Raw genomic sequence first — 25,324 nt, forward strand, 5'->3', positions numbered from 1 at the left:
TTGGTCGGTTTGGATAAGCACTTAATTGGAAGCAGATTTATGTGTATATTTGTGAATCTCCTTGAATGATAAGTGATAAGTGTTAGAAGTAATAAGATAATACTGACCAAAAACGAAATGTCAAAAAGGAGGAGTGCCGTTTGTTGATGTATTTGGACATATTTCGAAAAGGAGTTCACAAGCAACTTTCTCCTCTTGTTTATTTGTTCTCTAGATGAATCTACAAAACACGTGCCTAACAAATTAATTTAATTACGTTTTACTAACCATTATTTGTTTTAGTAATATTTCTTTTTCGTAATATTAATTGAGATTTCGTTTTTAAATCTTATTAGATGATAAATTATCATAATAACTGGGGCCTTCCACTTTACTCGAATTCAAATCCTCACTCTCCCCTCAATTGAAGTAAAATTGCTTATACTAAAAATATTACTTGGACATTTAGGTCTCCAATCTGTTTGTGGCCTTTTCTTTAGGCTTGATCTAATTGAGCCTGACCCAAATTTACCCTTCGTTATTGTCTAAAGCCCAAATTTGCCAATTACATATTTTCTTTGGTTAATTACCCACTACACTAATCATCAAATCTTTCCATAACTTCTCAAATATGGCACCTTTATTTTCAAGGATAATACTTGCATTGTGGGGATGCACATATTCAATTTGCAAATAACATATAATGATGGAATAAAATTAAAGATCTGAACCGTTCTACTAATTAATCTTAATTTGAAGACCATCTCTACACCGTCAATTTTTTTTATACATTTAAATGACTAAATCACTCCAATTGAAATGATTTTTTTAGGGTGATCTTCAAATGAAGAATAAAAAAAAAATTAAACGGTTCTGGATTATAAAATTTGTACAGTCAAAATATGTTATTCGCAAGAGAAGAATGTCAGTATTATCCTATTTTTAATACAACAAAATAAATTGCACTAAGCAATGAAAGACTAAGGTTAAGCCACAAAATTAGTTGATCATAACAATTAGATACCGAAACTTATCACATTGTAAAACTAAAACTACATCTTTAAAGTTGCGACGAGGGCATCGATTGCCCCTAGCTTAGTGGGCCAACCGTGGTAGAAGAGGGCATCGATTGCCTTTGGCGAGAATCGAACCTAATATCTCTTACTCATAAGTAAAGAAGAATACCACTAGATCGTAGTATTAAGTGGCAGAGTCAAAAACTTAAAAGGGCAAAAAGAACAAATTTTGGGTACTTGGTGTAGCGACTAAATTCTATGGGTTCATAGCAACTCTCGAAAAGAGTCGGGACAACAGAAAACATAGCCCATGCACAAAGCTGGGCCCAAATTGTTTGGGCTTTTAACTAAACTTGAGCTTCTTAAAATGTCAGCCGAAAGAATTGTTATCAGTGGAAGTCCCACTACGGAGTCGCCTGGAGATAACACCTACACAGCAACAATGGAGGAAAGCAGTGCAGTGAGGCGACTGGATTCAATTTCTCGTCACCTTCTATTGCAACCTCCTCAACCTAACCATGGCCTTCAACAGGTAGGATTGAATTCCTTTTTTATTTACTTTTAGTTTTTGGGTTGTATTTTGCTGAATTTGCTGAAAAACTGAAAAAAAAAAACCCCCAAAAGAATGCTGTATTTGATGAATTATAATTGGTAGGCGGTGTTATTAAGTAATGGGAAATCGGAAAGTGAAGGGTCAGAGGCTGTGGTGATAGGAGGCATGGTGTTGGACATTCATGCCACACCTTCCATCCCTTCAAATCCCAGAACCACCACTCCTGGCAAGGTATTTGTTAGTTTAACTTTACTTCCCACAAATTTTTATTTGAATTTATTTTTCATATTAAGTGTTTTCGTTTGTGTGAATTTGAATCGGGTATTGAACATTGTCTTCTTATTTGTGTCTGGTAAACTACATTGGTTGGTATTTGAGATTCCACTTTTATTAAAGAACTTGAAGTAATGAAAAGGATTTTGTGCTGCAAGTCCCTTCCTTTTGAATGTAAAATGACCAGTAGACATGAGTTATGTCGGTTAGCTAGGGCACTGTGGTGAAAATATGGCCTTGTGCTTATAAAATGATCAATGCTCAAGGGGGAAGGGAAGTTTTCATTTGTGTTTGATTGAGTATTTTAACCCTTCGAAATTCTATACCCGAATTCCTAGTTTTCCCAATTGTAGCTTTAAAGGATCAAGTAATTTTTTTCCCCTGCTAACATAGAGACGGTTTCTGGCATGTCTAGAATTTGGAAAGATTAGTGCTTTTACTAGATATACTTATTTGCCAATGCTTACCTGTGGGAATTATCTGTTCAGGTCAGCTATGTAGTAGGAGGGGTAGCAAGGAATGTTGCCGAGTGCATGTCAAAGCTAGGAGCTAAGCCCTTCATGATAAGCGCCTTGGGCCTTGACATGGCAGGTGATCTTCTAACCTTTTTTTTATTTGACATTACAATCATGGTTTTCCAATCTCAGTACAAGACATGTAGGTCTCGTCCTGAACCAGAGGCTGTGACCGTTTCTCTGAACTTTATATTTGCACCATAATCAAGATTTTTGTTCAGCACGTGACTTGTGAAACTGACAGCTTCTATGTTACTAGGAAACTTATTGTTGGAGCACTGGAAGTCTTCTGGGCTATCTATGGAAGGTCATCTATTATGTTTGAAATTTTATCTTTCACCTACACTGACTTTTGATATAGTAATAACTCTAGGTTGCAAAGATTTTTTTTTTTTTTTTTTTTAATATTTTATATAGCCAGTTTGACTTATCTTCCGGTGTGTGTGCGTGTGTGCATGTCTCATAGGGATAAACTACAATCAAGTTTTTGTGCCTTTTTTTCTTCATCTTGAAGTGATAAAAAATATGTTTACAGTTCCTAGTAGTATGTTAATTTGTAATGATGGTTTTGGAGTAGGCATTTTGAGGCACCAAAATGTTGAGACTCCTGTTGTGTGCAACGTACTTGATGTTAATGGGGAGGTGGCCGCTGGTGTTGCGAGTGTAGAAGCTCTCGTAAGTACAATTTCAATTAAATAAGTTGCTTATTTATGACAACGGTCAAATTGGAAAAGTAGAGAAAAGTTTATAAATTCTACAAGAAGCTGTTTTGCTTACATGATGACCATGGCACAGGAAAAGTTTCTGACGCCCGAGTGGATCCAACAGTTTAAATACAGTATACGCTCTGCTCCAGTGTTGATGATTGATGCAAACCTGAATCTTTCTGCTCTAAAAGCTTCTTGCCAATGTAATTCTACCATCTTGTACACACAAAACACACACCCACACATACATACTCATTTGATATACAATATACATACATGTATATATATGTATGCTGTTATCATTGGTTCATTTCTTGGCTCAAAAGTAATTACAAATTTTTTTGTTCTTTTATTCCAAATGTTTATCTTCTCTCTTAATTTGGGTTTCTTTCAGTGGCAGCAGAATCTAAAATTCCAGTGTGGTTTGAGCCTGTATCGGTAACAAAATCTAGAAGAATCAATTCAATTTCCAAGTATGTGAGTGTTATGCTTTTGCACTTACATTCACATTTAGCAATTAATGTTCTTAAATGTTATATCCAGCTCATTTTGGGATTGGTTACTCCCTTTTTCTAGTCCGCAGTGTTATACCGTTTTAGTCTATTTTTCTTGCTGGGAGGTGCGGTATGGAAGAAAGGGTCCTGATCCGCATTTCCCCCTCTCTTCATTTGTACAGGATTTAATCTCAACAAAATTTCAGAGAGATGATCTCATTGTATAAACATGCTGTTTGTAGGGTAATTGGATCCAACCCCCTTGGCATCTTTTATCAAAACATGCATACAGTTATTTAAGGTTAAATAATAAAAACAGATTTTATGCTTGGTCCAAGTGTAATCTTTATATTTCCAGAGTTGCTTTTTTTCCTCATCAACGGCTAACATGCTGATCATTTGGTACAGGTAAGTTTTGCTTCACCCAACGAGGATGAACTTGTTGCCATGGCAAATGCTTTATCCGGTGGAAATGTGTTTTCTCCAATTGAAAGGGATCAATGCTCAACCGAAACTTTGTTCCATATGCTAAAACCCGCGGTCTGGGTTTTGCTAGAGAAAGGTATCAAAATAGTTTTTGTGACCGTTGGTTCAGATGGAGTGTTCTTATGCTCTAAAGGAGGGCCAAGCTTCATGAGAACTGTTTGCAAGGGAAACAAACCAAATGCTTCCAATGCGGAATTGTTTAACACTGTGACTGCAAGTTGTCCATCAAATGCGTTCTCAAATCCTTTAGATTCTGACAAAAGCTCGTTTCTCTTTGCTGTGCAATTTCCTGCACTTCCTGCATCGGTGGTAAGGCTTACAGGAGCTGGCGATTGCTTGGTTGGGGGGACTGTTGCTTCCATTTGTGCAGGTTTAGATGTCATGCAAAGTCTAGCAGTTGGTATTGCAGCTTCCAAAGCTGCAGTTGAGGCAGAGACCAATGTGCCTCGTGTACTTAATCTGGCTGCAATAGCAGGTACGAGTTTGAAGCTGTATTTTGCATACAGAGTAAATAATGTGTGTTTCAAAATGGATTGGCGTTCATATTTTTTCCCATCGCATTCAGTTTACATGTTTGCTGGGAAGCTTAAGACAATAAGGTGGCCTAATTTCAGAATTTCGAGCTACCATGAAATCACCGCAGTTATCCATGTGATGCTTGAGATCTTAGCTACCACATTCACATGACAGACAGATGATATATCTCGTTATAAATAAGTTGGAAAACAAATTTGTGAACCCGTTTCTGAGATTCATCCAAATGATGTCGTGTAATGGGATTTCAGAAAAGAAAAAAAACACATTTAACTTTTGGCAGTTTTGCATGACTGAAAGAGGTTCAATTATTTGATGCGAGGCTGTATATACTGATTGTTATACAATTTGTTTGGATGCAGATGATGCAAAGTTGGTATACTCGGCTGCAAAAGTTGTGTTCCATCAATCAGTGCTTTAAAACCGTGGAATTGTGAATCAAGAGTTGAATTGGTTGAATTTTGCATATCAGATGGAAAATTTCGGTTGAGAACAATGTCAGATGGAAATTTCCACTTGAGAAACAAACGTGAGTCTTTGTTGTCTTGTAATGTCATGCATTTGAGTTTATGAGCTACTGGAGTTGTTTACTGATGAAAAATAATTAATGAAGAAGCAATGCTTATGGTTTGTGTGAGTAATTGGAAATTTCTCTGAACTCAACGTGAAACCAGCCACTTGGTACTACGGTCTAGTAGTATTCCTCTTCACTTGTAAGTGAGAGGTCTTAGGTTCGATTCTCGCCAAAAGCGAAGTTCAACCATATTATTGCTAGCCCATTATATTATTGCTGGTCCATTGTGAGGCTAAGCCTACCCTCTCTCTCTTAGTGTAAAAAATATTGTTCAGTTGTACACTAATAAGACGGTCAGGAGGCGTATAATCTTGTACGATGGGATGTTAGCTGGCTTTCACGTTCCAATGTGGCGCTCAAGAAATTGAGATTTTAGTGTTGCATTTAATTTATAACACCTCAATGATTTTTTCGTTTTATTTTTGTGCAATGCGATACTCTATTTTATAATTTATGAGGAGGGAATTTCAAATCCGACCAAAAAGAGACAAATTGAAGTGGCCTAACTTCTGCATCAAATGTACTCCTAGCCCTTAGCCCTAGGAATGGGTAGCGTCTATGCCAGAAATCATCAAATTTTAGATCAGAAACGATAAGACCACAGAACATAAACAATGCTCAGTGTGCTCATACAAGTCAGTTCTAAATCTTCAGAGAACCACAAAACCAAAGCTGAAATATTAAGAATTCTCTGAGAGAAGACTGAAAAAAAAATATAAAGGAATGGTGCCGTACTAGAATAATATGGGAAACTCACCCCCAGAAAGCAGAAAACTAATAGGACGGAAAAATCATTCTTTGAATTAACATGATAAAAAACAGAACACGATTTAGGTGTTTAAATCACTGAAATTGAGAAAAACAAAGTACAAAACAATTTGAGAAAAACACTGAAATTGAAATGTGTGACGTCTAGAATTATTGTTCGGCTTTCATTGTCAAATCTTGTAAATTGTACCACACATGCTCTAGATAGATTTAAAGTTCAAATGTCACTTTTGGGATCTTTGCTGCTGGAAATTATTGAGAAAATATCTTTTCAATGATTTAAAGAATAATAAGTTTACATGGGCTTGACTCACACACTTGTGCTACCAACTCAGCCGAACTACCATAACAAACTTAGCCTAACTAATCACAGCAACTAACAACATATTACAACAGAATTAACCAAAGCTAAGTTCTATCTTTTACAAGAGAGTTACCCAAGAATACATAAACCCATCACGTTGATTTCCTATCAAGTGAACAACTTGCCCATTCAGCATCTGAAAAGGCATTTATGCTCAGTGGTGTTGAACTTTTAGAAAGCCAAAAACTAGGGGTGGGCGCGGTGCGGTTCGGTGCGGTTTTGAGTGAAACCGCAACCGAAATCGAAACTTTTTGCGGTGCGGTTTTGAAGCCAAAACCGAAATGAAACCAAACCGTTTGGTTTGGTTCAGTGCAGTTTCAAATGGTTTCAGTTTGGTTTTTGAGAAAAAAATGTACAATTTAAAATATACACATATTTATGCATAAGACGGTCTTATTTTCCTTGTATATTAATTAATGAATATGCAGCAAAATTGCACCAAAAACAGCAACAACAATGCAGCAAAAAACAGCGGCAAAACTGCCAAAAAAATGCAGCCAAACTGCATAAAAAACGCAGAAAAACTGCAGCAAAACAACACGAAAAACTGCACCAAAAATGCAGCAAAAAACTGCATTGAAACTGCAGCAAAAAACTGCACAAAAAACAGCAGCTAAACTGCACCAAAACTGCACCAAAAAACTGCACCAAAACTGCACCAAAACTGAACCAAAAAACTGCACAAAACTGCACCAAAAAAACTGCACAAAACTGCACAAAAACGCATCACATCTACTAACATTCAACTTGATCACCAATCACAATACTTTACTACAACCCAATTGAAAAGTTAAGTTTGCCATAATACAACTAAAGTTCAAACTTCAAAGTTTCAAACAAAGTTCAATGTCAAATGCCTTATGGCATTAGTACAACCAAAAAAATAAATGGTTCATGGAATTCAACAAAGTCTTGGTTTTCAACTTACTTTGCATCGTTTCAAGTTTCAAACCTTTGTCTTTCCTTTTCCTTTTGGACACTTATTCTTTGAAGGTTTAGGAGGCCTTTGAGCTTGTGAAGACCTTGCACCTTGTAAACGCATAAGGGGAGACTCTTGTGAATTAGAACCTTGAGATTGCTTTGGAGCTTGTTGTGGTTGTTGATCAAGAGTAAGAGAGGCAATGCTTGAAGTCAATTTGGCCAACTCTACACAATACAAAACAAAAAAAATATAATTGATGTTTAGTTGAAAAAAAAAAAAAACGAAGAAAGTTCTTTTACTTCAAATGATATACTTACCCGATTCAATACTTTCATAGAACTCAATGTGGTCAATTGAAGGTGCATCATCGTCCAAAGTAATAATATTATCACCCATCAACCAATTTTGCATGCATATCAAGGCATCCACCGATTTAGGAGTTAAAGAACTCCTAAAATCCGAAATCACTCGACCACCGATGCTAAAAGCACTCTCCGATGCCACGGTCGAAACTTGAATTGCAAGAATATCTTTTGCAATTACGGCCAAGATAGGATACTTGTTAGCATTTACCTTCTACCATAGGAGAATGTTAAAATACTTTGTAGACTCCTCTTTTGTAATTTGTACCAAGGGATCAAACAAATAAGAATCCACCTCATCTCCCACCACTTTCTCATCACTATCTTCAACAAAATGCATCCATTCATCAATTAGATCATCTTCTGTCATAGCCACATTAGATGAGGTAGAAGAAGGTTGTGATTGTAAATTTTCCGATTTCTTCATGTATTTTCCACCTTCAACATTAGGAACATATTCATATAAAGGGCAAGCAATATATTTTTTATTTCTTCAGTTTTCAATTGTGCCTCAATGTCTGAAAGTTTCTTTCTAAAGAGTTGTGTGACATGCCTCAACTTGAACCTCGGATCTAAAACATGTCCAATCACAATAAGACGGTTCAATTCATGGTATGTGTCAAAATATTTTTCATATTTTGATCTCATACTGGATGTCATTGCCTTCAATAATTGCTCCGATAGTAAACCCACTTGCATGTTGGCTCGGGATTCCAAGTTATTGATGGCGGTCTCCACTTTTATGACATCATGGAGGCGGGTATGAACCGTGGAATGTGTAGAAGCACTCTCCCTAAAAGTCACATCAAAAAACATCCATAAAAACTTGACAAAAACCTCTGCCTTAGACCAATCTTTTTCCGTTGGTGGTCCAACCCTTTTCCTCCCCTTGGTTTAGCAAACAATAATCACACCATCTTCATCTTTTTCATCTTCAACTTCCTTAAAGTAAGCCAATAAGGAACTTGCTTCATCCTCCGCCATTGTAGCAAAGGCCTTCTTAAATTTCAAGGCTACATCCAACATAACAAATATAGAATTTCACCGAGTAGGGCAATCAAGGCAAACCGTTGTTTTGCACGTCAATTTCACCCTATTCACGGCTTACCTAAAAAGCTCCAATCTTTGTGGAGAGCTCCTCACGAACCTCACACAATTTCTTATAGCTAATAAACCATTATTTAGCCTTTTTATCCCATGACTCACAGTTATGTTGGTTATGTGAGCGATGCATCTCACATGTAAATACTTGCCACTTAGAATAGCTTGTGAATTTTCCCACCTATTCATTTTCGTCATAAGTTGATCCAAAGCAACTTTATTTGCGGAAGCATTGTCCACTGTGATTGTCATAACTTTGTTTATCCCCCATTCCAACAAGCAACTTTCAATTAACTTTGCAATTGTGGTTCCATAATGGTTAGGAATAACACAAAAGTTTATGATCCTCTTATGCATATTCCATTCATGATCAATCAAATGTGCAGTAAGAACCATATAATTGGTGTTTGGTGTGCTTGTCCAAGTGTTGGTAGTGAGACAAATTCTATGGGCACTTAGGCATCGTTTGGTATGCAGACGGGACGGGACGGAACGAAATGGGATGGGACGGGACGGGACAGGACGGAAAGGAACGGAGCGAGAGCAAAGATGCCCTTGGATGGAAACAAGGAGGAAGAAGAAGGAGACGAAGAGGTTATAATTTTGCGTTCCACGGATGTGGAACGAGTCGTTCCAGGGCGGTGAGGTGGAACGAAAATTCACCCAAAACTCGTCCCGTGGAACAGCTCGTTCCACCCGTTTTAGGCGCACCAAACGTGGGACGGAACGCCTTGTCCCACTCTATTCCATCCCGTCCCACGTACCAAACGGTACCTAAGGTTTTCTTCAAATAAGCTTTCGATTCATTAGACATGTTGAGAAAAGTTCTGACAAGAGTTCTTCTAGAAGGCACTTTAAACAATGGAATACCAACAACACAAAAAAGCTGAAACCTCATTTTATCAACTGTACTAAATGGCATCTCATCTATGACTACCATCTTGACACATGCTTCTAACACACTCTCTTGTGAAAATCCAACAGCAACCAGATTGTTACCTTTACTTTTATCCCCAACCAAAACTTTTTGCTTTTTACTTCTATCCCCTTGGTAAAATTTACAATATCTTTCAATGTGGTGTCTCATGCTTGTGGTGCCATTAACTCTCGGTTCAGCTGCATAGTCACCTACACTGCTCTGTTTTAGGCAATAATTACATTTTGCTCTCCTAAGTTTTACTTCGGCCAAATATTTCTCCCCCTTTTCATTGATTTTCGACTATTTTTTCATCACATAATATGTTGTAAAATGATCCCAAACCCAGCTACGTTATCTTGAATCAAAGTTACTTACTTTTTCATCTTCGCCCTTAGATTCTTCGCCATCATTTTCAGGGCTTCAATCCGAGTCAATTTATATTGCCTTGTCCTCCGGCTTCTCAAGGGAGTCCCCTATACAAGAGTAACCAATCCCACTATGCTTGCTGGATTCTTCATATCTTGACTGAAATAAAATATGAAATGCTCATTATCTTATATGAATGGAATGCACAGAATCTACAACACACTACACAAGCATTTAGGGTCTAAGGCTTATATCTTTGGCTTTTGGCCTACCACTGGACATGGTCTTAAAGCCACTGTCATTCACATGAGAAGCTTGACCGAAGCAGACCATGGGCTTTCTATAATCCTAAAGTAAAAAGTCACAAATTGACACCGAACCAATAAAACAAAAGAAACAAGATAAAAGACCAACCAAGAAGAATCATACAACAAAAATCCCCAAATGGGAATTTGAGATAAGTATCAGCTCTCTCACTTCAAAGAAGAAAAAAAAAAATCATACATCCTCAGCAAATCAGTTATCATTATCAGACCGTTTAAAAAACTAAGTGTTCCCTCCTCAGATGTTCTATAAGCAGCCAAATCAAGCAAGCTCGAGCAAATAAAAACATAACCAGAAACAATAAGATGTTCACAGAAGACAAAGAACACATCCATGACAAACCAAATAAAAGGACTACATGGTTTCTCATTAATTTTCTTTTGAGTTAAGAAATAATTACTATTCCCCAGCAAACCAAAACATTATAACCTTAATGGAAATTGAAACAAAAACTCGAGGTATCACTGTATTAAAGAACGACAAAGAAAAAAAAGCCTAAATCTGATCCAAATTATAATGTCTAACCAGCACTCTGAATTGAAGATTTTATTTGGAAAATGGAAGCATAAATTCAAAAATTATCTTTCAAGACCCAAACTTCTTTTTGAGACAAATAACTAAGAAATAAATGGGGATATGATATAGATATATTTGATTTAACAAATTTGGCTTATACGAATTGAAAGGGGTTTCAGTTTCTAACTACTCGAATACTCCCAGAACAAATTCAAACACATCAAACCCGAAATAACCTGGTTCGACAAGTAACTCAGATCATAAAATTGACACAAAGCATATTCTATTTCATTTTAAAACACAAAAAGAAATATTGTCTTTCACAACCGACCATGTTTGCAAACGAAAACATTAACAGAGATCTAAAGAACATTACATCAAAATTTTAGCATAATATGCATATGAAAATCCACAAAAAATAATCCATGAGAAAGGAATCACCTGAAAACAAATTAAAAGGTCCAAAACTAATAAAATAGATTGAAACAAAACAAAAAATAAAATGCAAACCATAAGGAGATTATGCAAATGTAATACTAAATACAACGCCCTCAGCTAAATAGTTGCTTAATCTAATATCTCAAAACTAGCTATATATATAGATCAACATAAAAACAGATTAAATTGATGAATGATACAAGTTCTAAGTTCTTACCATATTAGTTGGAACGAAGAGCAGGTGAATGATTTGCCAAGTCTGTTTTGCAGAGCTTTTGATTTGCAGAGATTAGGGCTTGTAAATGAAGGGGATCTGGGGATGCAAGGCAAGCAGTGACTCAGTGAGGTCACAGTTGCAAAGGCAAAGATGTAAGCAGGCAGTCACAAAGGGAGTGATTTGCAAAGTTGAGGTCGCAGTCGCAGTCGCAGTCATAGAGGCAGAGGTAGAGATGCAAGCAGAAGCAGCCAGGTCGCAGAGGAAGAGGCAGAGGCAGCAGCCAGGTTGCAGGGGTAGAGATGCAAGCAGAGGCAACCAGGTCGCAAAGGCAGAGGCAGAAATGCAAGCAGAAGCAGTCAGGATTCAGGAGTCGAAGTGCAAACCCAAAACTGCAAAACCAAACCTATAACCTAGTTGAAGTAATTAAAAGTTTAAAATATAACATTTATTTATTATATGGTGTGGTTTCGGTTTTGGTGCAATTTTGAAAACCCAAAACCGAAACCAAACTGTTTTCTTTGCCATGGTTCAATTTTGAAACCGAAATCGTTTCAAAACCGCAAAACCAAACAGTTCGATGCGGTTCGATTCGATTCGTGTTTCGGTTTTGGTTTTCGGTTCCAAGTGCCCACCCTACCAAAAACCTTTTGAGATGTATGAGGATCCTCTTGACTACTTGGAAGTGAGATTCCCTTGGTTTATGCATGAATTGACATACAAGATAATTGCAAAAGACAAATCAGGTATAGTCTATGTAAGATATTGCAAGCCCACTAACGAATAACCTATATTTTGTAGGATTTGAAAGCAAAGGACTTGAGTGATCCAATTTGGAAGTGTGATCCAATTTGAAAGTACTGAGTGGAGTTGAACAGGGCTTGGCACCATCCATTTTTCCTTTCTTGAGAAGATCCAGAATGTACTTGGTCTGGGATATGAAAATTCCTTTTGAAGACCTCTTGACTTCGACCAAGAAAGTAACGTAGTGGTTCAAGATCTTTAATAGAAAACATAATACTGAGTTGAGAATAGTGTTTTGACAAGCTTGAGTAGAAGGTCCATCCACAATAATGTTATCCACATAGACTAGAACAAAAACCAGTGAGGGATCCCTTTTGACAAACAAAGAGTGATCATTCTGAGAACCTGTAAAACCAAGAGAATGAAGAGCAGTATATAATTTCTCATACCAAGCTTTTGGGAGTTTGCTTCAGACTATAGAAGGATTTATGCAACTAACATACATGACTGGACTTGGTTAAATATTCAAAACCAGATGGTTGCTTCATGAAGACATTTTCTAAGAGATTGCCATGTAAAAAGGCATTACTGACATCTAATTAGGTCAAGAACCAATCATGTTGAAATACCAATGTAACAAAAACCTGATAGTGATTGGTTTAGCAACAAGGCTAAAGGTTTATGTATAGTCGATGAAAACCATTTGCAATTAAACGAGCTTTATACCTATCAATAGTCCCATCAAGTTTCTTTTTAATTCGGAAAACCTACTTGCAGCCTACTAGATTCTCTTGCATTTTCTGCCTCCAATGAGCATGTTTGGAGGCTTGGAGGTAAGTGGATGGTACATAATCCTCATTGAGATGTTGTGTTATACGATGCTTTGTGGTTGTGAATGCTTTAGGTTTAAAAATACCATCTTTTGATCTGGTTTGCATAAGATGGATGTTAGAAGGTTGTATGGGATCTAGTCAAGGTGATGTATGAATATAATTGGATTCTGAGGACATAGGCTGTGGTCTAGAAGATTGTTGTAGGATTGGATGTGATGCAAATGATTGATGTGATGACACAGATTGATTTGGAGAAGTACCATAAGGAAAGATTAATGCAACGGGAATAGAACTGGGAATATAGGCGGGAGGTTGATCATGTACAGAACCTAAGGGACTGAACTACTTAAATGGGAATGTGTATTCATCAAAAACTACATGCCTAGATATGTAGGTCCTTTTGGTTTAAGGATCAAGACATCCATAACCTCTGGGATTCAAGTTGTAACCTATAAAGACACATGATTTGCTCTTAAGTTCTAGCTTTGATGTGGTATAAGGTTTCAATCAGGGAAAGCAATTGTACCCAAACACTCTAAACGTTGAGTAATCTGGTGATTTCCTGAAAAGAGATTCCCAACGAGAACTACTGGACATTGTAGGCATCGTGTTAATCATATATATGGCAATAGAGAAGATTTCTACCCAAGAAACATGAGGAACCCCAGAAGCTGCTAAAAGAGTCCTAGTAGTCTCCACTAAGTATCTATGTTTGCACTCATCACACTCATTTTGTTTTGGTGTTTGAGGGTGCCATGATCTTTCAAAAATTAAGACATTGTATAATTTACAAACTCCCCACCAGAATCAGAACGAATTGCAGCAATCTTATTTCTCAACATATTCTCAACAACAAATTTGAAATGCACAAAAGTAGTAAACGTCTCTAATTTACACTTAAGAGGAAAGAACCAACAATATTTGGTGTAATCATCTAGAAAGATGATATAGTACCTATAACCAATGACAAAGGAAATAGATGACGGCGCTCATACATCCGTATGCAACAATTCTAGAAGTTTACATGTTGTACTGAAAACAGATACAAAAGAAAGCTTGGAGTTTTTTTCTCAATGCACAACTAGAACAGAAAGACTTCACAATACAAGTACTTACAGGAATACATGACTTATAAGTCAGTTTATTTAGAATCTTGAAAGAAGGATGACCTCATCTCTGATGCCAAACCTCTGAAAATGCTTTAGTGGATGCAGCATAGATATGATGATGTCCATTATTAGGTAGAGAAGTAAAGAAATGATAAAATCCATTCCTCACAGGGCCTTTAAAGAGCATCATCTCCGAAAAAAGATCCTTCACATTAAAGTGAAAATGATATAGATGAATTGAACACCAATTATCAAGACTAAACTAATTTGCAGAAATAAAATTTTGATTTAAATAAGGCACATGCAAGGGTAGAAATTGTAGATGAACCAGAATATAGAATAGGCAAACCTTTGCCATCACTAATGAAGACTTGCTCAAGTCCAGAATAGGCCTTCGAATTTTGCAAATTTTCGATGGAATTAGTCATATGTGACTAACACCAGAATCCAATCGCCAAGTAAGTGTTGCAGAAGAATTATTAGCACACATTGCAGAGGGACCATTCTTGTTGCCATATGTAGGATTCATGCGTTGTGGACAATCATAAGCATCTCAAATATCAATTGCAGTCACAACTTCTCCCTATCAAGCATCTCAAATATTAACTTCTTCTTCTTCTTCCCATCAAGCATCTCACATACCAATTGCAATCACACCTTTATGACTTCTTTCTTCTTCTTTTTCTTCTTCTTGTTCTACCCATCAAGCAACTCAAATATCGATTGCAGTCACACCTTTTTGACTACGCCTTCTTCGTTCTAGCTTGCCAAACTCACGATTCGTCAATCTCTCTATCTATCTATCTATCTATCTTTATTTCTCTCTCCCCCTCTTTCTCTATGTATGTATCTAAAGAACCATGAATTTAGTTGCTCTCTTTGATTTATTTTTGCATAAATAATTTGAATAGTATTTTTTTCTTTCCAGCATTGACATTAATAGTGATGAAATCGAGACAAACACTGTAGATTTGTAGTTTAGATATATATATTTCTTAAATTTAGGAAAAATAAATGGAAATGAAGGCTATGGTCCGTCTTTGCCCCCAAGTTCTTAAGAAAATGCCTCAATGGACTGGGGTAGTTGTGTGCACTGGCCTTGACATTTATTGTTTGTAATGCTCTTTCTTAAAGAACTGTCTATTGATTTATAGTTTTCGATATTTGGCTACCAACAATGTCAATTTATAGTATCTCTCTCTATGATCTTTGGATGGGGAAGTTCGTAATTATATTAATTTTTTGAGCATTTGAATAGATTTTCTATCTGCTTGCTGATGAATTCATAATTTAATTTTACATTATATTTTGTTGGGTTTAGGATTGTGTTTACTGGGAAACAAAATGAGTCCAGAGCATATCACCGCCATTGTTAATACTAAGGGCAACCTTCGTCATCACGGTAAAATAAGGTGGATTGAAAAAGTTGGGAAATTTATAGATTCTTCAATTGAAAGTGAAAAGATTATTTAGTCTTCTATCACATTAGAAAAGTTAAGGGGAGTAACGTAATTTCACAAAACAAAATTTTACTGTTTTTAGTGAATAGTTTTTTTTGTTTAAGCCTCATCTACATGTGATTTTAACATCTCTAATTTTAAAAAATTAAAAAATAAAAATAAATCGCTTTCCCTCTTTCCCCGCTCTCACATTCTCTCACTTATTTTCTGTTTATAGTCTAGTGGTATTCCTCTTCACTTGTAAGTGAGAAGTCTTAGGTTCGATTCTCGCCAATGACGTATTCATGTGTTGTATCATATTTCCGTGTCCGTGTCTATATCCAATGCAACGTAGATACCAAGTTGCCTCTTTTAAATTCGCCCCTCCCCTCGGTTATTTCTGGCTCCACTACTGTTAGTAGTTGAGTTACTCCCTATATTACCAATTAGTTTCAGGGAAAATTTATTTGAATTTTGAACCCATCTAACCTCTTTCTACCCCCAACTTCAATTTTAAATGTGAAACGTCTTTATTATTATTGCATAATTATCATCAAGTACAAAATAAAATTAACAAGAAAAATAAGATTTATCTATAAACCCACACCCAACAGTGAAACCCTAACCATCACGTAATTTTTCTCCTTCGTTCTGCTATGGCAAAAATCCCAAGACACTCTCATAGAGAAAAACAAGCTCTTTTTGACGGATAAACGTTAATTTTGAAGTTTTGAATCCTCTAACTAAGGCATGAATTAGTTTACGCAAGAGTTAAATTATTGGTTTATATGTTATATACTAACGTTATGATTGTTGCGGGCGGTATAATTTTCCAAGTCTTTTCTTGTTCATTTTGGACACTATTTACCAAGTCTTCTACTTAATTTACATAACATAATCATGACATTCTGCTTTTTTTTTATTGGATAACAACTGCTACATACTTTGTTTCATTGTTTTCACATTCTTCCCATCTCTTTTCATTTGATTCTTCACTTCACCCACACTCTAACTCTCTTCATTACACCACCACTTTCACTTTCTTCATTGCACCGCCTTCTTTTGGTTAATTTTCTTTGCCAGTTCTTCTAAAATTCAAAAAGATGATAAAAAATTTTATGTATATATATCAACGTTTATATTCCCCTGTTTTCATTTGTCCCTCGATTTAAATTATGTGATTGTACCTTCATCTTGGTTTTAATTTGCAATTTTATTCCCCAAAGAACATTACTTGTTACAAGAAAAGGGAGAAAAGAAAGAAAAGACTTCCTGTCATTTCACCTATAACCCATATATGCTTATAGGTTATAACTTATAAAAGTCTTTATATCATCTAAAACATAAAAAAAAAACTCAAATTCATATGCAACATACATCATCAAGCAAGACAACTAGAGATTATCGAGCAACATTGTAGAGGATGATCAAAACTCCATAAAAAACAACTATTGGAAGGAGAGAACGTCAGAGGAAATAATGCTTTGATTTTGATTTTTTACTTTATTTTTTAAATGAATATAAATATAAGTTAACATCTATATTGAATTGCGTTTATAGGGGTAGTTTAGGTTGTAAAATTAGGTTTAAAGAGATTTTGATTGTTTAATTGAAAATAATATAAATATATGAGTACAAATAAAATTTCTCTTAGTTTTATGATGAAACCCAACTCTGGCAGGTTTCTTCGAATAGGAAAAGAAAAATCACAAAGAAAATCATTGGGTAAATTACACAAAACTACCTCAACTATAGGTCGAACCACTATCTCATACCTCATGTTTTAAAAATTACAATGTCATAACTCATCTTACGAATTTGTTACAATGTCATACCTCCATCAATTTTTCTGTCAATTTCTCTGTTAAATGCTGACGTGGCTTGAGGCAGAGACCACTTCCTAATCCATCTGGATTAAAAAATTTAATTAAATATTAAAAAAATTTAAAAATACAATTATTTAAATATTTTTATAAAAATAATATGGGACCCACCCACCTGCTTCCTATCCCACCTGTCTCCCCCCACCCTTCCTCCCTGCACTCCAAAACCAGACTTCCACCGTGACTCTCCCTCGCTCTCATTTTCCCCACTCGATCGTCTTCTTCACCCACCCACCTTTGCCAAATTCTAGTCAAGTCTTCCCATTTCTGCAACTCCCAAAAAACCCCTAAATGCCCCTCAAATCCTAGACTAATTACTACGTCCTCTAACTCTTTTCTTCTTATCCTATGGGCTCTAAGAATCAGGGTCCGATGAAGCCCACCCCCTTCCCCCATCACCCACCCCATATTTGCTTGAGCATAGTCCCAATCTCCACCATTTACACTCCGATCAATCCATTCCCCTCAATGCTCGCCCTCCCCTACGACCCCCTCCGCTGCCACACCTGCCGCTCCGTCCTCAACCTCTTCTTAACCGTCGATTACGCCGCCAAGATTTGGATCTGCCCTTTCTGCTTCAATCGCAAGCACTTCCTTCCTCACTACACCTTCATCTCCGACGAGAACCTCCCCATCGAAAAACACACCTCGCCTTTGGACTTTATTTTCGTCGTTAACACTTGCATGATCGAGGAAGAGCTCTCGTTTCTCAAGTCCACTCTATCTCAGGCTCTCGGTCTCCATCCCCCATATTTGAAGATGAACGAGCGGGCAAGTGATGGAGGATGGGGTGATGGGGAATTATTGGGTTCAGGGGATTTTTGGGTCGAGTTGCTTAGAAGGAGAAGAAGAAGAAGAAGAAGAAGAAGAAAAAAAAAAAGAAGAAGGATGGGGATTTTTGGGGAAAGGGGATTTTTGGAAGAAGAAGGTGGGTAATGGAGGCTCTGGCTTTAGTGGTGAAGGAAGGTTGGGGGTGAAGGGACACGGGTGGATGGGGAAGAAAGGGGGATGGGTTTGTAGGGGTGGGTCCCCTATTTAAAAAAATTATTAAATGATTTTATTTTTTTAGTTTTTAATATTTAATTAATTTTTTAATAGAAAATGGGCCCCGCCTCAAGCCACGTCAGCATTTAATGGAGGAACTGACAGACAAATTGATGGAAGGTATGACATTGCAATAAATTCGAAGATAAGGTAGGATATTGAAATGTTTTTAAAATGAGGTATGAAACTGTGATTAGCCCAATAGTTGAAGAAGTTTTCTATAATTTACCAAAAATCCTTTGTTTGAACTTTTTGGTTAGGGAAATTTTATTTAAACTCATATAACTTCTTTCTATACCCAACTTAAATTTTAAATGTTAATTGCTTTTTTTACCCTATTCCATAATTACTATTAAGTACAAAATGAAATTAATAATAAAAATCAAATTCATCAATAGACCCACATATTATAATTAAACCCTAGCATCATCCTTTATTTATTTGTTTATTAACATAGTGCAAAACACCCAACCCTATGTCACTTCAAAGTTTCTTATAAACTACATGAAAATGCTCGATTTAAAAAGGACTGAACTGGCTTGCATAACATTCTCTTGGCAAATTCAAGTCTATGGAATGATCTCTTGGATCTCAAATCCATGGATGGGTTGTGGTAGCAGAAAGAAAAAAAATCAACCATGGAAATGCTAGTCCTATACGGCATAACACACCTCAACCGAAATGAAGGCATGCTGGCCGTCACTTGCGAGTGACGTAACCATGTGCATAGTGCGGAAGCAAAATGATAAAGAGAAATACGAATAAATAAAAACCAAACTACTAATAGTACTAGCTAAGATAACATGCTAGTCCAAGTGTAAGTGTAAAATACACAACCAGAGCGTAAATAGCCTAAGTGCAGTCCGACTGGACAAGTACTAATTAAAAAACACCCAAAGGTGATCATACATTTGTGAAATCTGTCAGAACCACCACTGGAATCCTCGTATGCCACTAACGATAACTCCTACTTAGAACCTGGAGGGGCGCAAAATAGAGAGTGTGAGTGGGAAAAAACAAAACTTTTCAAAATCATTTCATTTCTCAAAAGTTCTAACCTCTCATCGTAAAACTTGTATAATTTCTCAAAAAATATAATATATAACAATATATTCCACAACCATGCTCAGAATAGCCAAATTCACAATATGCCACGTCAAATATCTCAGCATAACAATATATGTAAGCCAGGTGATATAAATCAATGCAAATGATATATCAGCCGAAGTCACCTAATGTGACCTGTACGGCTGAATCTATAGCTCATCCATCTAGCCGGAGTCACCTAATGTGACCTGTAAGGCTTAAATCCACATCTCAACCAATATACCTGCACACGAGTCGGAACCACCTAAAGTGGTCTGTACGACATGACTGGGTGTAAATAAATACGCTCAAGTGCTACGATTACGTGAAGACTATGTGAATAATCGCAGATCACCTACAAGTCGGAACCATCTATAGTGGTTTGTAAGACAGGACTGTGCACCTAACTTGGATCGAAGATAAGCGTATGGTGCGAGAGGTGAACATCATGTGAAAGACTGTGCCCTAACTCTAGGCGGGAGCACTAACACCAGGGTGCAGGTTTATGAGCTCTCAACACATCTCACATAAACATCATAATGCAACTCATCATTATCAACACATAAACTCACCTGGAACTTATCTGAGCACCCACAGCGTCAACAACCATATACATAATCAATAATGCACATTTAAAGCATAAGCATATTTGGCATGGCATTTCATTTCATAAAATCATTTATATTCATTTTCTGGGAAAAATCTCAAGTATATAGGTATATACGGAAAACCAAAAACCCACTCACTAGTATGTGGAAGGGTTGTAGCCCCCAAGCCTCGATTAACTGCGCTCGTCTTGAAGATATGTCTCATCTATATGTGAAACAACTATATAAACGTTAATTTAAAGCACATAAACAAAACTAGGTAATAACTTCTCATACATTGCTCAAATGGGGTGTTTGAATATACCAACATGATATACTCAACACCACGAACATCTCCATATTTTTAAATAATTTTTGGACGTCTCACGCGCCGCCACGCCCCGGCCAAGGCACGGCCAGACATGCCCCCACCTGCAGCCACGTGCCGGCACGCCTAACAGATTCCCTAACGGCGTTAGAGAATATTTCGTCAAAATTTAGAATATGCCGTTAAAGTTACCTGACGGCGTCGGAATATTCTGTCAACTTTGACGGAATATTATCCTCCTTCTTCCTTGGTTCGCCGGAGTTTGGCACCAGTCACCGCTGCGATCGCCGGAAATTGGGAAAAACGTCTAAACGTTATAACTCGTTCGTTTCTTCACTAAAATTCATGAAATCTGACCACTTTCAAGCCCTAAAACCGACGGAAACTCGCCGGAAAAACCCACGATATTCCGGCCAAACTTGCAACTCACTGAACTCGAGCTTCCCGACGTCCAAAACACTTCAAAATTCTTCCCCGAGCTTCGTGAAGACGTTTTAAAGCTCCCTATAACCTTAAAACTCCTTGAAAACCTCACGATCACGAGTGCATAAACAGTACTCCAAATCGGGGCTCTTGGTTTCTCGGGAAAACGAAGGCCTCACATCCTGAAATTGGTATGGATTAGTTCCTGGGCTTGCTAGGTGTCCAAAACCAACCTTCAAACCTTCGATTCGTGCGTGGAAAGTTGGCTTCGAAGTTTGTCCGTACAGGTTGTAAAGGAATGGAAGAAATCCGAGAAGGAGGAGAGAGATAGAGGTCAACGGGAGAGATAGAGATGGTGTGAGTGTGTGGTCCAAATGGCAGCCAACCAAAACAAAAGAAAATAAAGCCTAAGCCTAAGTTCCTAATTGGTTCCAAATTATTAGGGACTTAACAAAAATGGTCCACAACCAAAGTAAAACCACATGACATTACACAACGTCCAAGGGCAATTTAGTCTTTTCATGCCATCAATAAAGAAATTCGGGACGGGCTGTCACACGGCATATGCAATTATAGAGGGGCAAAGGATGCCATTTTGAAAAGAAAAAAAACATTCACTTAGAGATGTTATTTTATAAAGGGAATTGGTGTAAAGATGAGTTTACATTTTGAATTGGGTTTGAGATAGGGATGGGCAACAATTATGGCGGGTTGGTAACTACGGTTATTTATCCATAATCGTTTATATTCATACCCGTATAACCGTTGACCTGTTGGGTAATTGTATAAATGGTTATACTCATACCCATAATCGTTTATAAACGGTTAACTATACCCATAAGCGTGTACCCATTTAACCATAACCATTTACCTATTTAACCATAACCATTTACCCGTTTATCCTTTTTTTACCCATTTACCCCTTTCTTCACCCGCCTACATGTTTTTTTTAACAACTTAAAAATTACAAAAGAAAAATTTGTCATAATTTTCGTTATAACCGCGTTATGGGTTTACCAGTATATAGTTATAACAGATATCAATTTAAAGCAGTCTGTACAAAACCTAGGTAGTTCTGGAATCACAAATGCTCGGCTTTCTCCACCCTCTCATGCAATTTCAGATGATGGTATGTATTTGTCCTAAACTCTCTTTCAAACCTTGTCATTAGTCCAGTCCAGATTTTGTTTTAACTTTTTGTGTTATATGACAATCCTTGTACTAAGGCTTCACCTCATAGCTTTCCTTTCTACGGATACATGCCGGGAAGGCTCTATGATCTCAATACAAAATATATAAACAAGGGACTTTTTGATATAAGTGCCTGAGTTTTCAATTCTATAGACTAAACATTTGTTGGTTTTAGAGATTTATTAACCATTTTTCCTACAAATTTGGAGTTTCATCTATCATAACTATCCTTTAGTTGTACCAAAATTACAAATCTTACCACTGCCTAAATTCTTCACGTTAGGAAAAAAGTGCAGAGATATTTAAACAAATTTCCTACAATCTAGCTCCTTTGATTCCCTCTAAAGATAATTATACCAAAAAAAAATGATTATCTACAATTTATAAAGCAATAAATACCTTGCCGTTTGCTTTTTTTTTTTTTCCCCCTTTCAATGAAGAAATAAAATACCATTTAAGATATTTGTAGTAATCCATATATAAATTTTTGTAGTAATTCATATAAGAAAATAACATCGAGAATAATACAAACGTACCAATAAAAAATATGTATGAAAACAAACCTACTAATACCGGACATAAACGTACTAGTATACATCGTTGAAGAGCAAAAGTAAATGTACCAATCTACGATATGTATAATATTAATCGTACCCATATGATTCCAAATGGTACAATCCATAATGTATACAAAAACAATCATAACAAAATCATGAAAAAAACCTATCAATCAACGAGAACAAAACTAAATGTACTGGAAACTAAAACTAAACTTATCAAAATCTAAAACCAAACATACCAATCAACGATATGTACACCTAAAAATAAAAAATAAACGTACTAATCAATACAAAGCCAATATATGATAACCAACAATAAACGTACCATTATCACTAATCAACAATATGTACAAATTGAAATGTATACAAAATAATTATCTAACAAAAAGTATACTAAATAATAAACAAACAAAAAAAATATAAGCGTCCATCATTTCAATTTTAGGATGAAAAAACGTTTTTAACGAAAAAAAAAATTAAAAGAGATAATTGGATACATATGTTCAGCGAAAAAACCAAAATTATCACTTTGAGAAAAACTTGTGTGGGGCTTTGCTTGCCATTGGATTTTGCTGAGTGACACTACAATCCAATCAAAACTTGTCACATAGCAAGTCTTAAATATTATCTTTTATCATTCTTTTATATTTAAAATTCTCATAATTATTTTTCCTACTAATTAATATACATCATGAGATTAATTTGATGTATATTTTTCTTCTCCCCCTCCCTCTTTTTCTTCGCAAATTTTCCCTTTTGGTACTTTTATGTTTTGCCGTAGAAGTCTTCAGTTTCTTCTCTCTCTCACACTTCTACCGTCATGTTAAAAATGGATAATCAACCAAAATAGTTGTACTTCAACCAAAATAAAGTGAAGGATAACCAATAAATTGTGAAAAGATCAACTCGATAGTATGGAGTGAGTCTGCAAGATTGTATTTAGAGTTTGCTACAAAATAGTCTAATCCTTTATAGGAGAAACATAAACACGCAAATTACAACTCAGAGGTATATAAAATAGGACGAGCTGTTGGGCAATGAAATTGTGCTTATAATTGAAAAAAAAATTAATAAACAGTTTTTGCCCCATATTCTTATGAAGAAAGGAAATAAAGAGGGGGAAGAAGACTGCACACGGCAGAGAAAACTGGGGAAGAAAAATAAGAGAGAATGAGAAGAGGAAAAAAAAATGAAAAAAAAGGAACAGACAAATTTTGTTAAACATCAAGCCTGTGTTAGAATATATATATATCACAATTTTATTTCATTATAGATGGAGAAGATGGTTTAATTTTTTTTCCCATTATTCTTGTGAAGGAAGGAAATGCACAGAGTAGGGAAGAAGCCGGCACTTGTCACATCCCGGTCAGGGGCGGATCACTTCCCTGGCCCGCTCCACCACCGTAGCACGATATTGTCCGCTTTGGGCTTACCATTCCCTCACGGTTTTGTTTTTGGGAACTCATGAGCAACTTCCCAGTGGATTACTCATCATGGGATTGCTTTAGCCCCCTTATTGCTTAACTTCGAAGTTCCTATGGAACCCGAAGCCAGTGAACTCCCAAAAGGTCTCGTGCTAGGTAGGGATGGGAATATACATTTAAGGATCACTTCCCTGGGTAATGTGGGATGTCACAATCCACCCTCCTTAAGGGCCCGACGTCCTCGTCGGCACACCACAACCAGGGTTAGGCTCTGATACCAAATTTTCACATCCCGGCCCGGGGCGGATCACTTCCCGAGCCCGCTCCACCACCGTAGCACGATATTGTCTGCTTTGGGCGTACCATTCCCTCCCGGTTTTATTTTTGGGAACTCATGAGCAACTTCCCAGTGGGTCACCCATCATGGGATTGTTCTAGCCCCCTTCTCGCTTAACTTCGGAGTTCCTACGGAACCCGAAGCCAGTGAACTCCCAAAAGGCCTCGTGCTAGGTAGGGATGGGAATATACATTTAAGGATCACTCCCCTGGACGATGTGGGATGTCACAGAATTGGCAGAGAGAAAATTAGAGAAGAAAAAGGGAAGACACAGGAGATCAAAGGAAAATTGAAATCTTAAATTAATCTTATATCAATTAATAGAAAATATAATTATGAAAGTTTTAAATATTAAAGAAAAATAATAAAAGATAATATTTAAGACTTGCCACGTGGCAAGTTTTGATTGGATTGTAGTGCCACTCAGCAAAATCCAATGACAAGTAAAGCCCCACACAAATTTTTCTCCAAAAAAAAGAGTCCACAACTCCTAAAATACATGAATGAAAAAAATGGCCGGATAAAAAAAAATCTCTCAACTAATTAAAAGGACAAATTTAGAAATCAATATGTAAAATTTTAATTTAAAAAAATACAATTATTATTTTTAATTTAAAAAATAAAAAATACTGATATGGCCTAATGTACCATAGCGCCTTGATCTAAATTCTAAAAAGCATGGATGTTTAATAAAAGAAATTCAAAATTTGAGCGTTTAAATCCAATTAACTCTATAAAGGGAACAAGGATGAATTGAAGTCACTGGTAAGCACATACCACGGCAATGGAATACAGTTTGTGATATATATAGTACCCGTTATATATTGAAAATTACAATATATAAACAAAATTGACTTTCGTTACAAAAGTAAAAAACAAAAATTAAGATTAGTTTTTTAAATTTTACATAT

The 25,324-nt window shown here is 36.4% G+C and overlaps 1 protein-coding gene across 1 annotated transcript; it reads left to right on the top strand.

Moving 5' to 3' along the window:
* Positions 1 to 1,393: 1,393 nt before the first annotated feature.
* On the top strand, positions 1,394 to 5,328 carry LOC137729175 (pseudouridine kinase). The gene is made up of 9 exons (XM_068468024.1): positions 1,394 to 1,527; positions 1,651 to 1,779; positions 2,310 to 2,412; positions 2,596 to 2,643; positions 2,914 to 3,011; positions 3,132 to 3,246; positions 3,438 to 3,520; positions 3,946 to 4,498; positions 4,920 to 5,328. Exons 1-9 carry the CDS (start codon positions 1,438 to 1,440, stop codon positions 4,976 to 4,978), a joined length of 1,278 nt encoding a protein of 425 aa, XP_068324125.1. The 5' UTR covers positions 1,394 to 1,437; the 3' UTR covers positions 4,979 to 5,328.
* Positions 5,329 to 25,324: the final 19,996 nt, after the last annotated feature.

The sequence above is a fragment of the Pyrus communis genome, chromosome 3 (assembly GCF_963583255.1).
Source record: "Pyrus communis chromosome 3, drPyrComm1.1, whole genome shotgun sequence".
NCBI classification, from domain to species: domain Eukaryota; kingdom Viridiplantae; phylum Streptophyta; class Magnoliopsida; order Rosales; family Rosaceae; genus Pyrus; species Pyrus communis.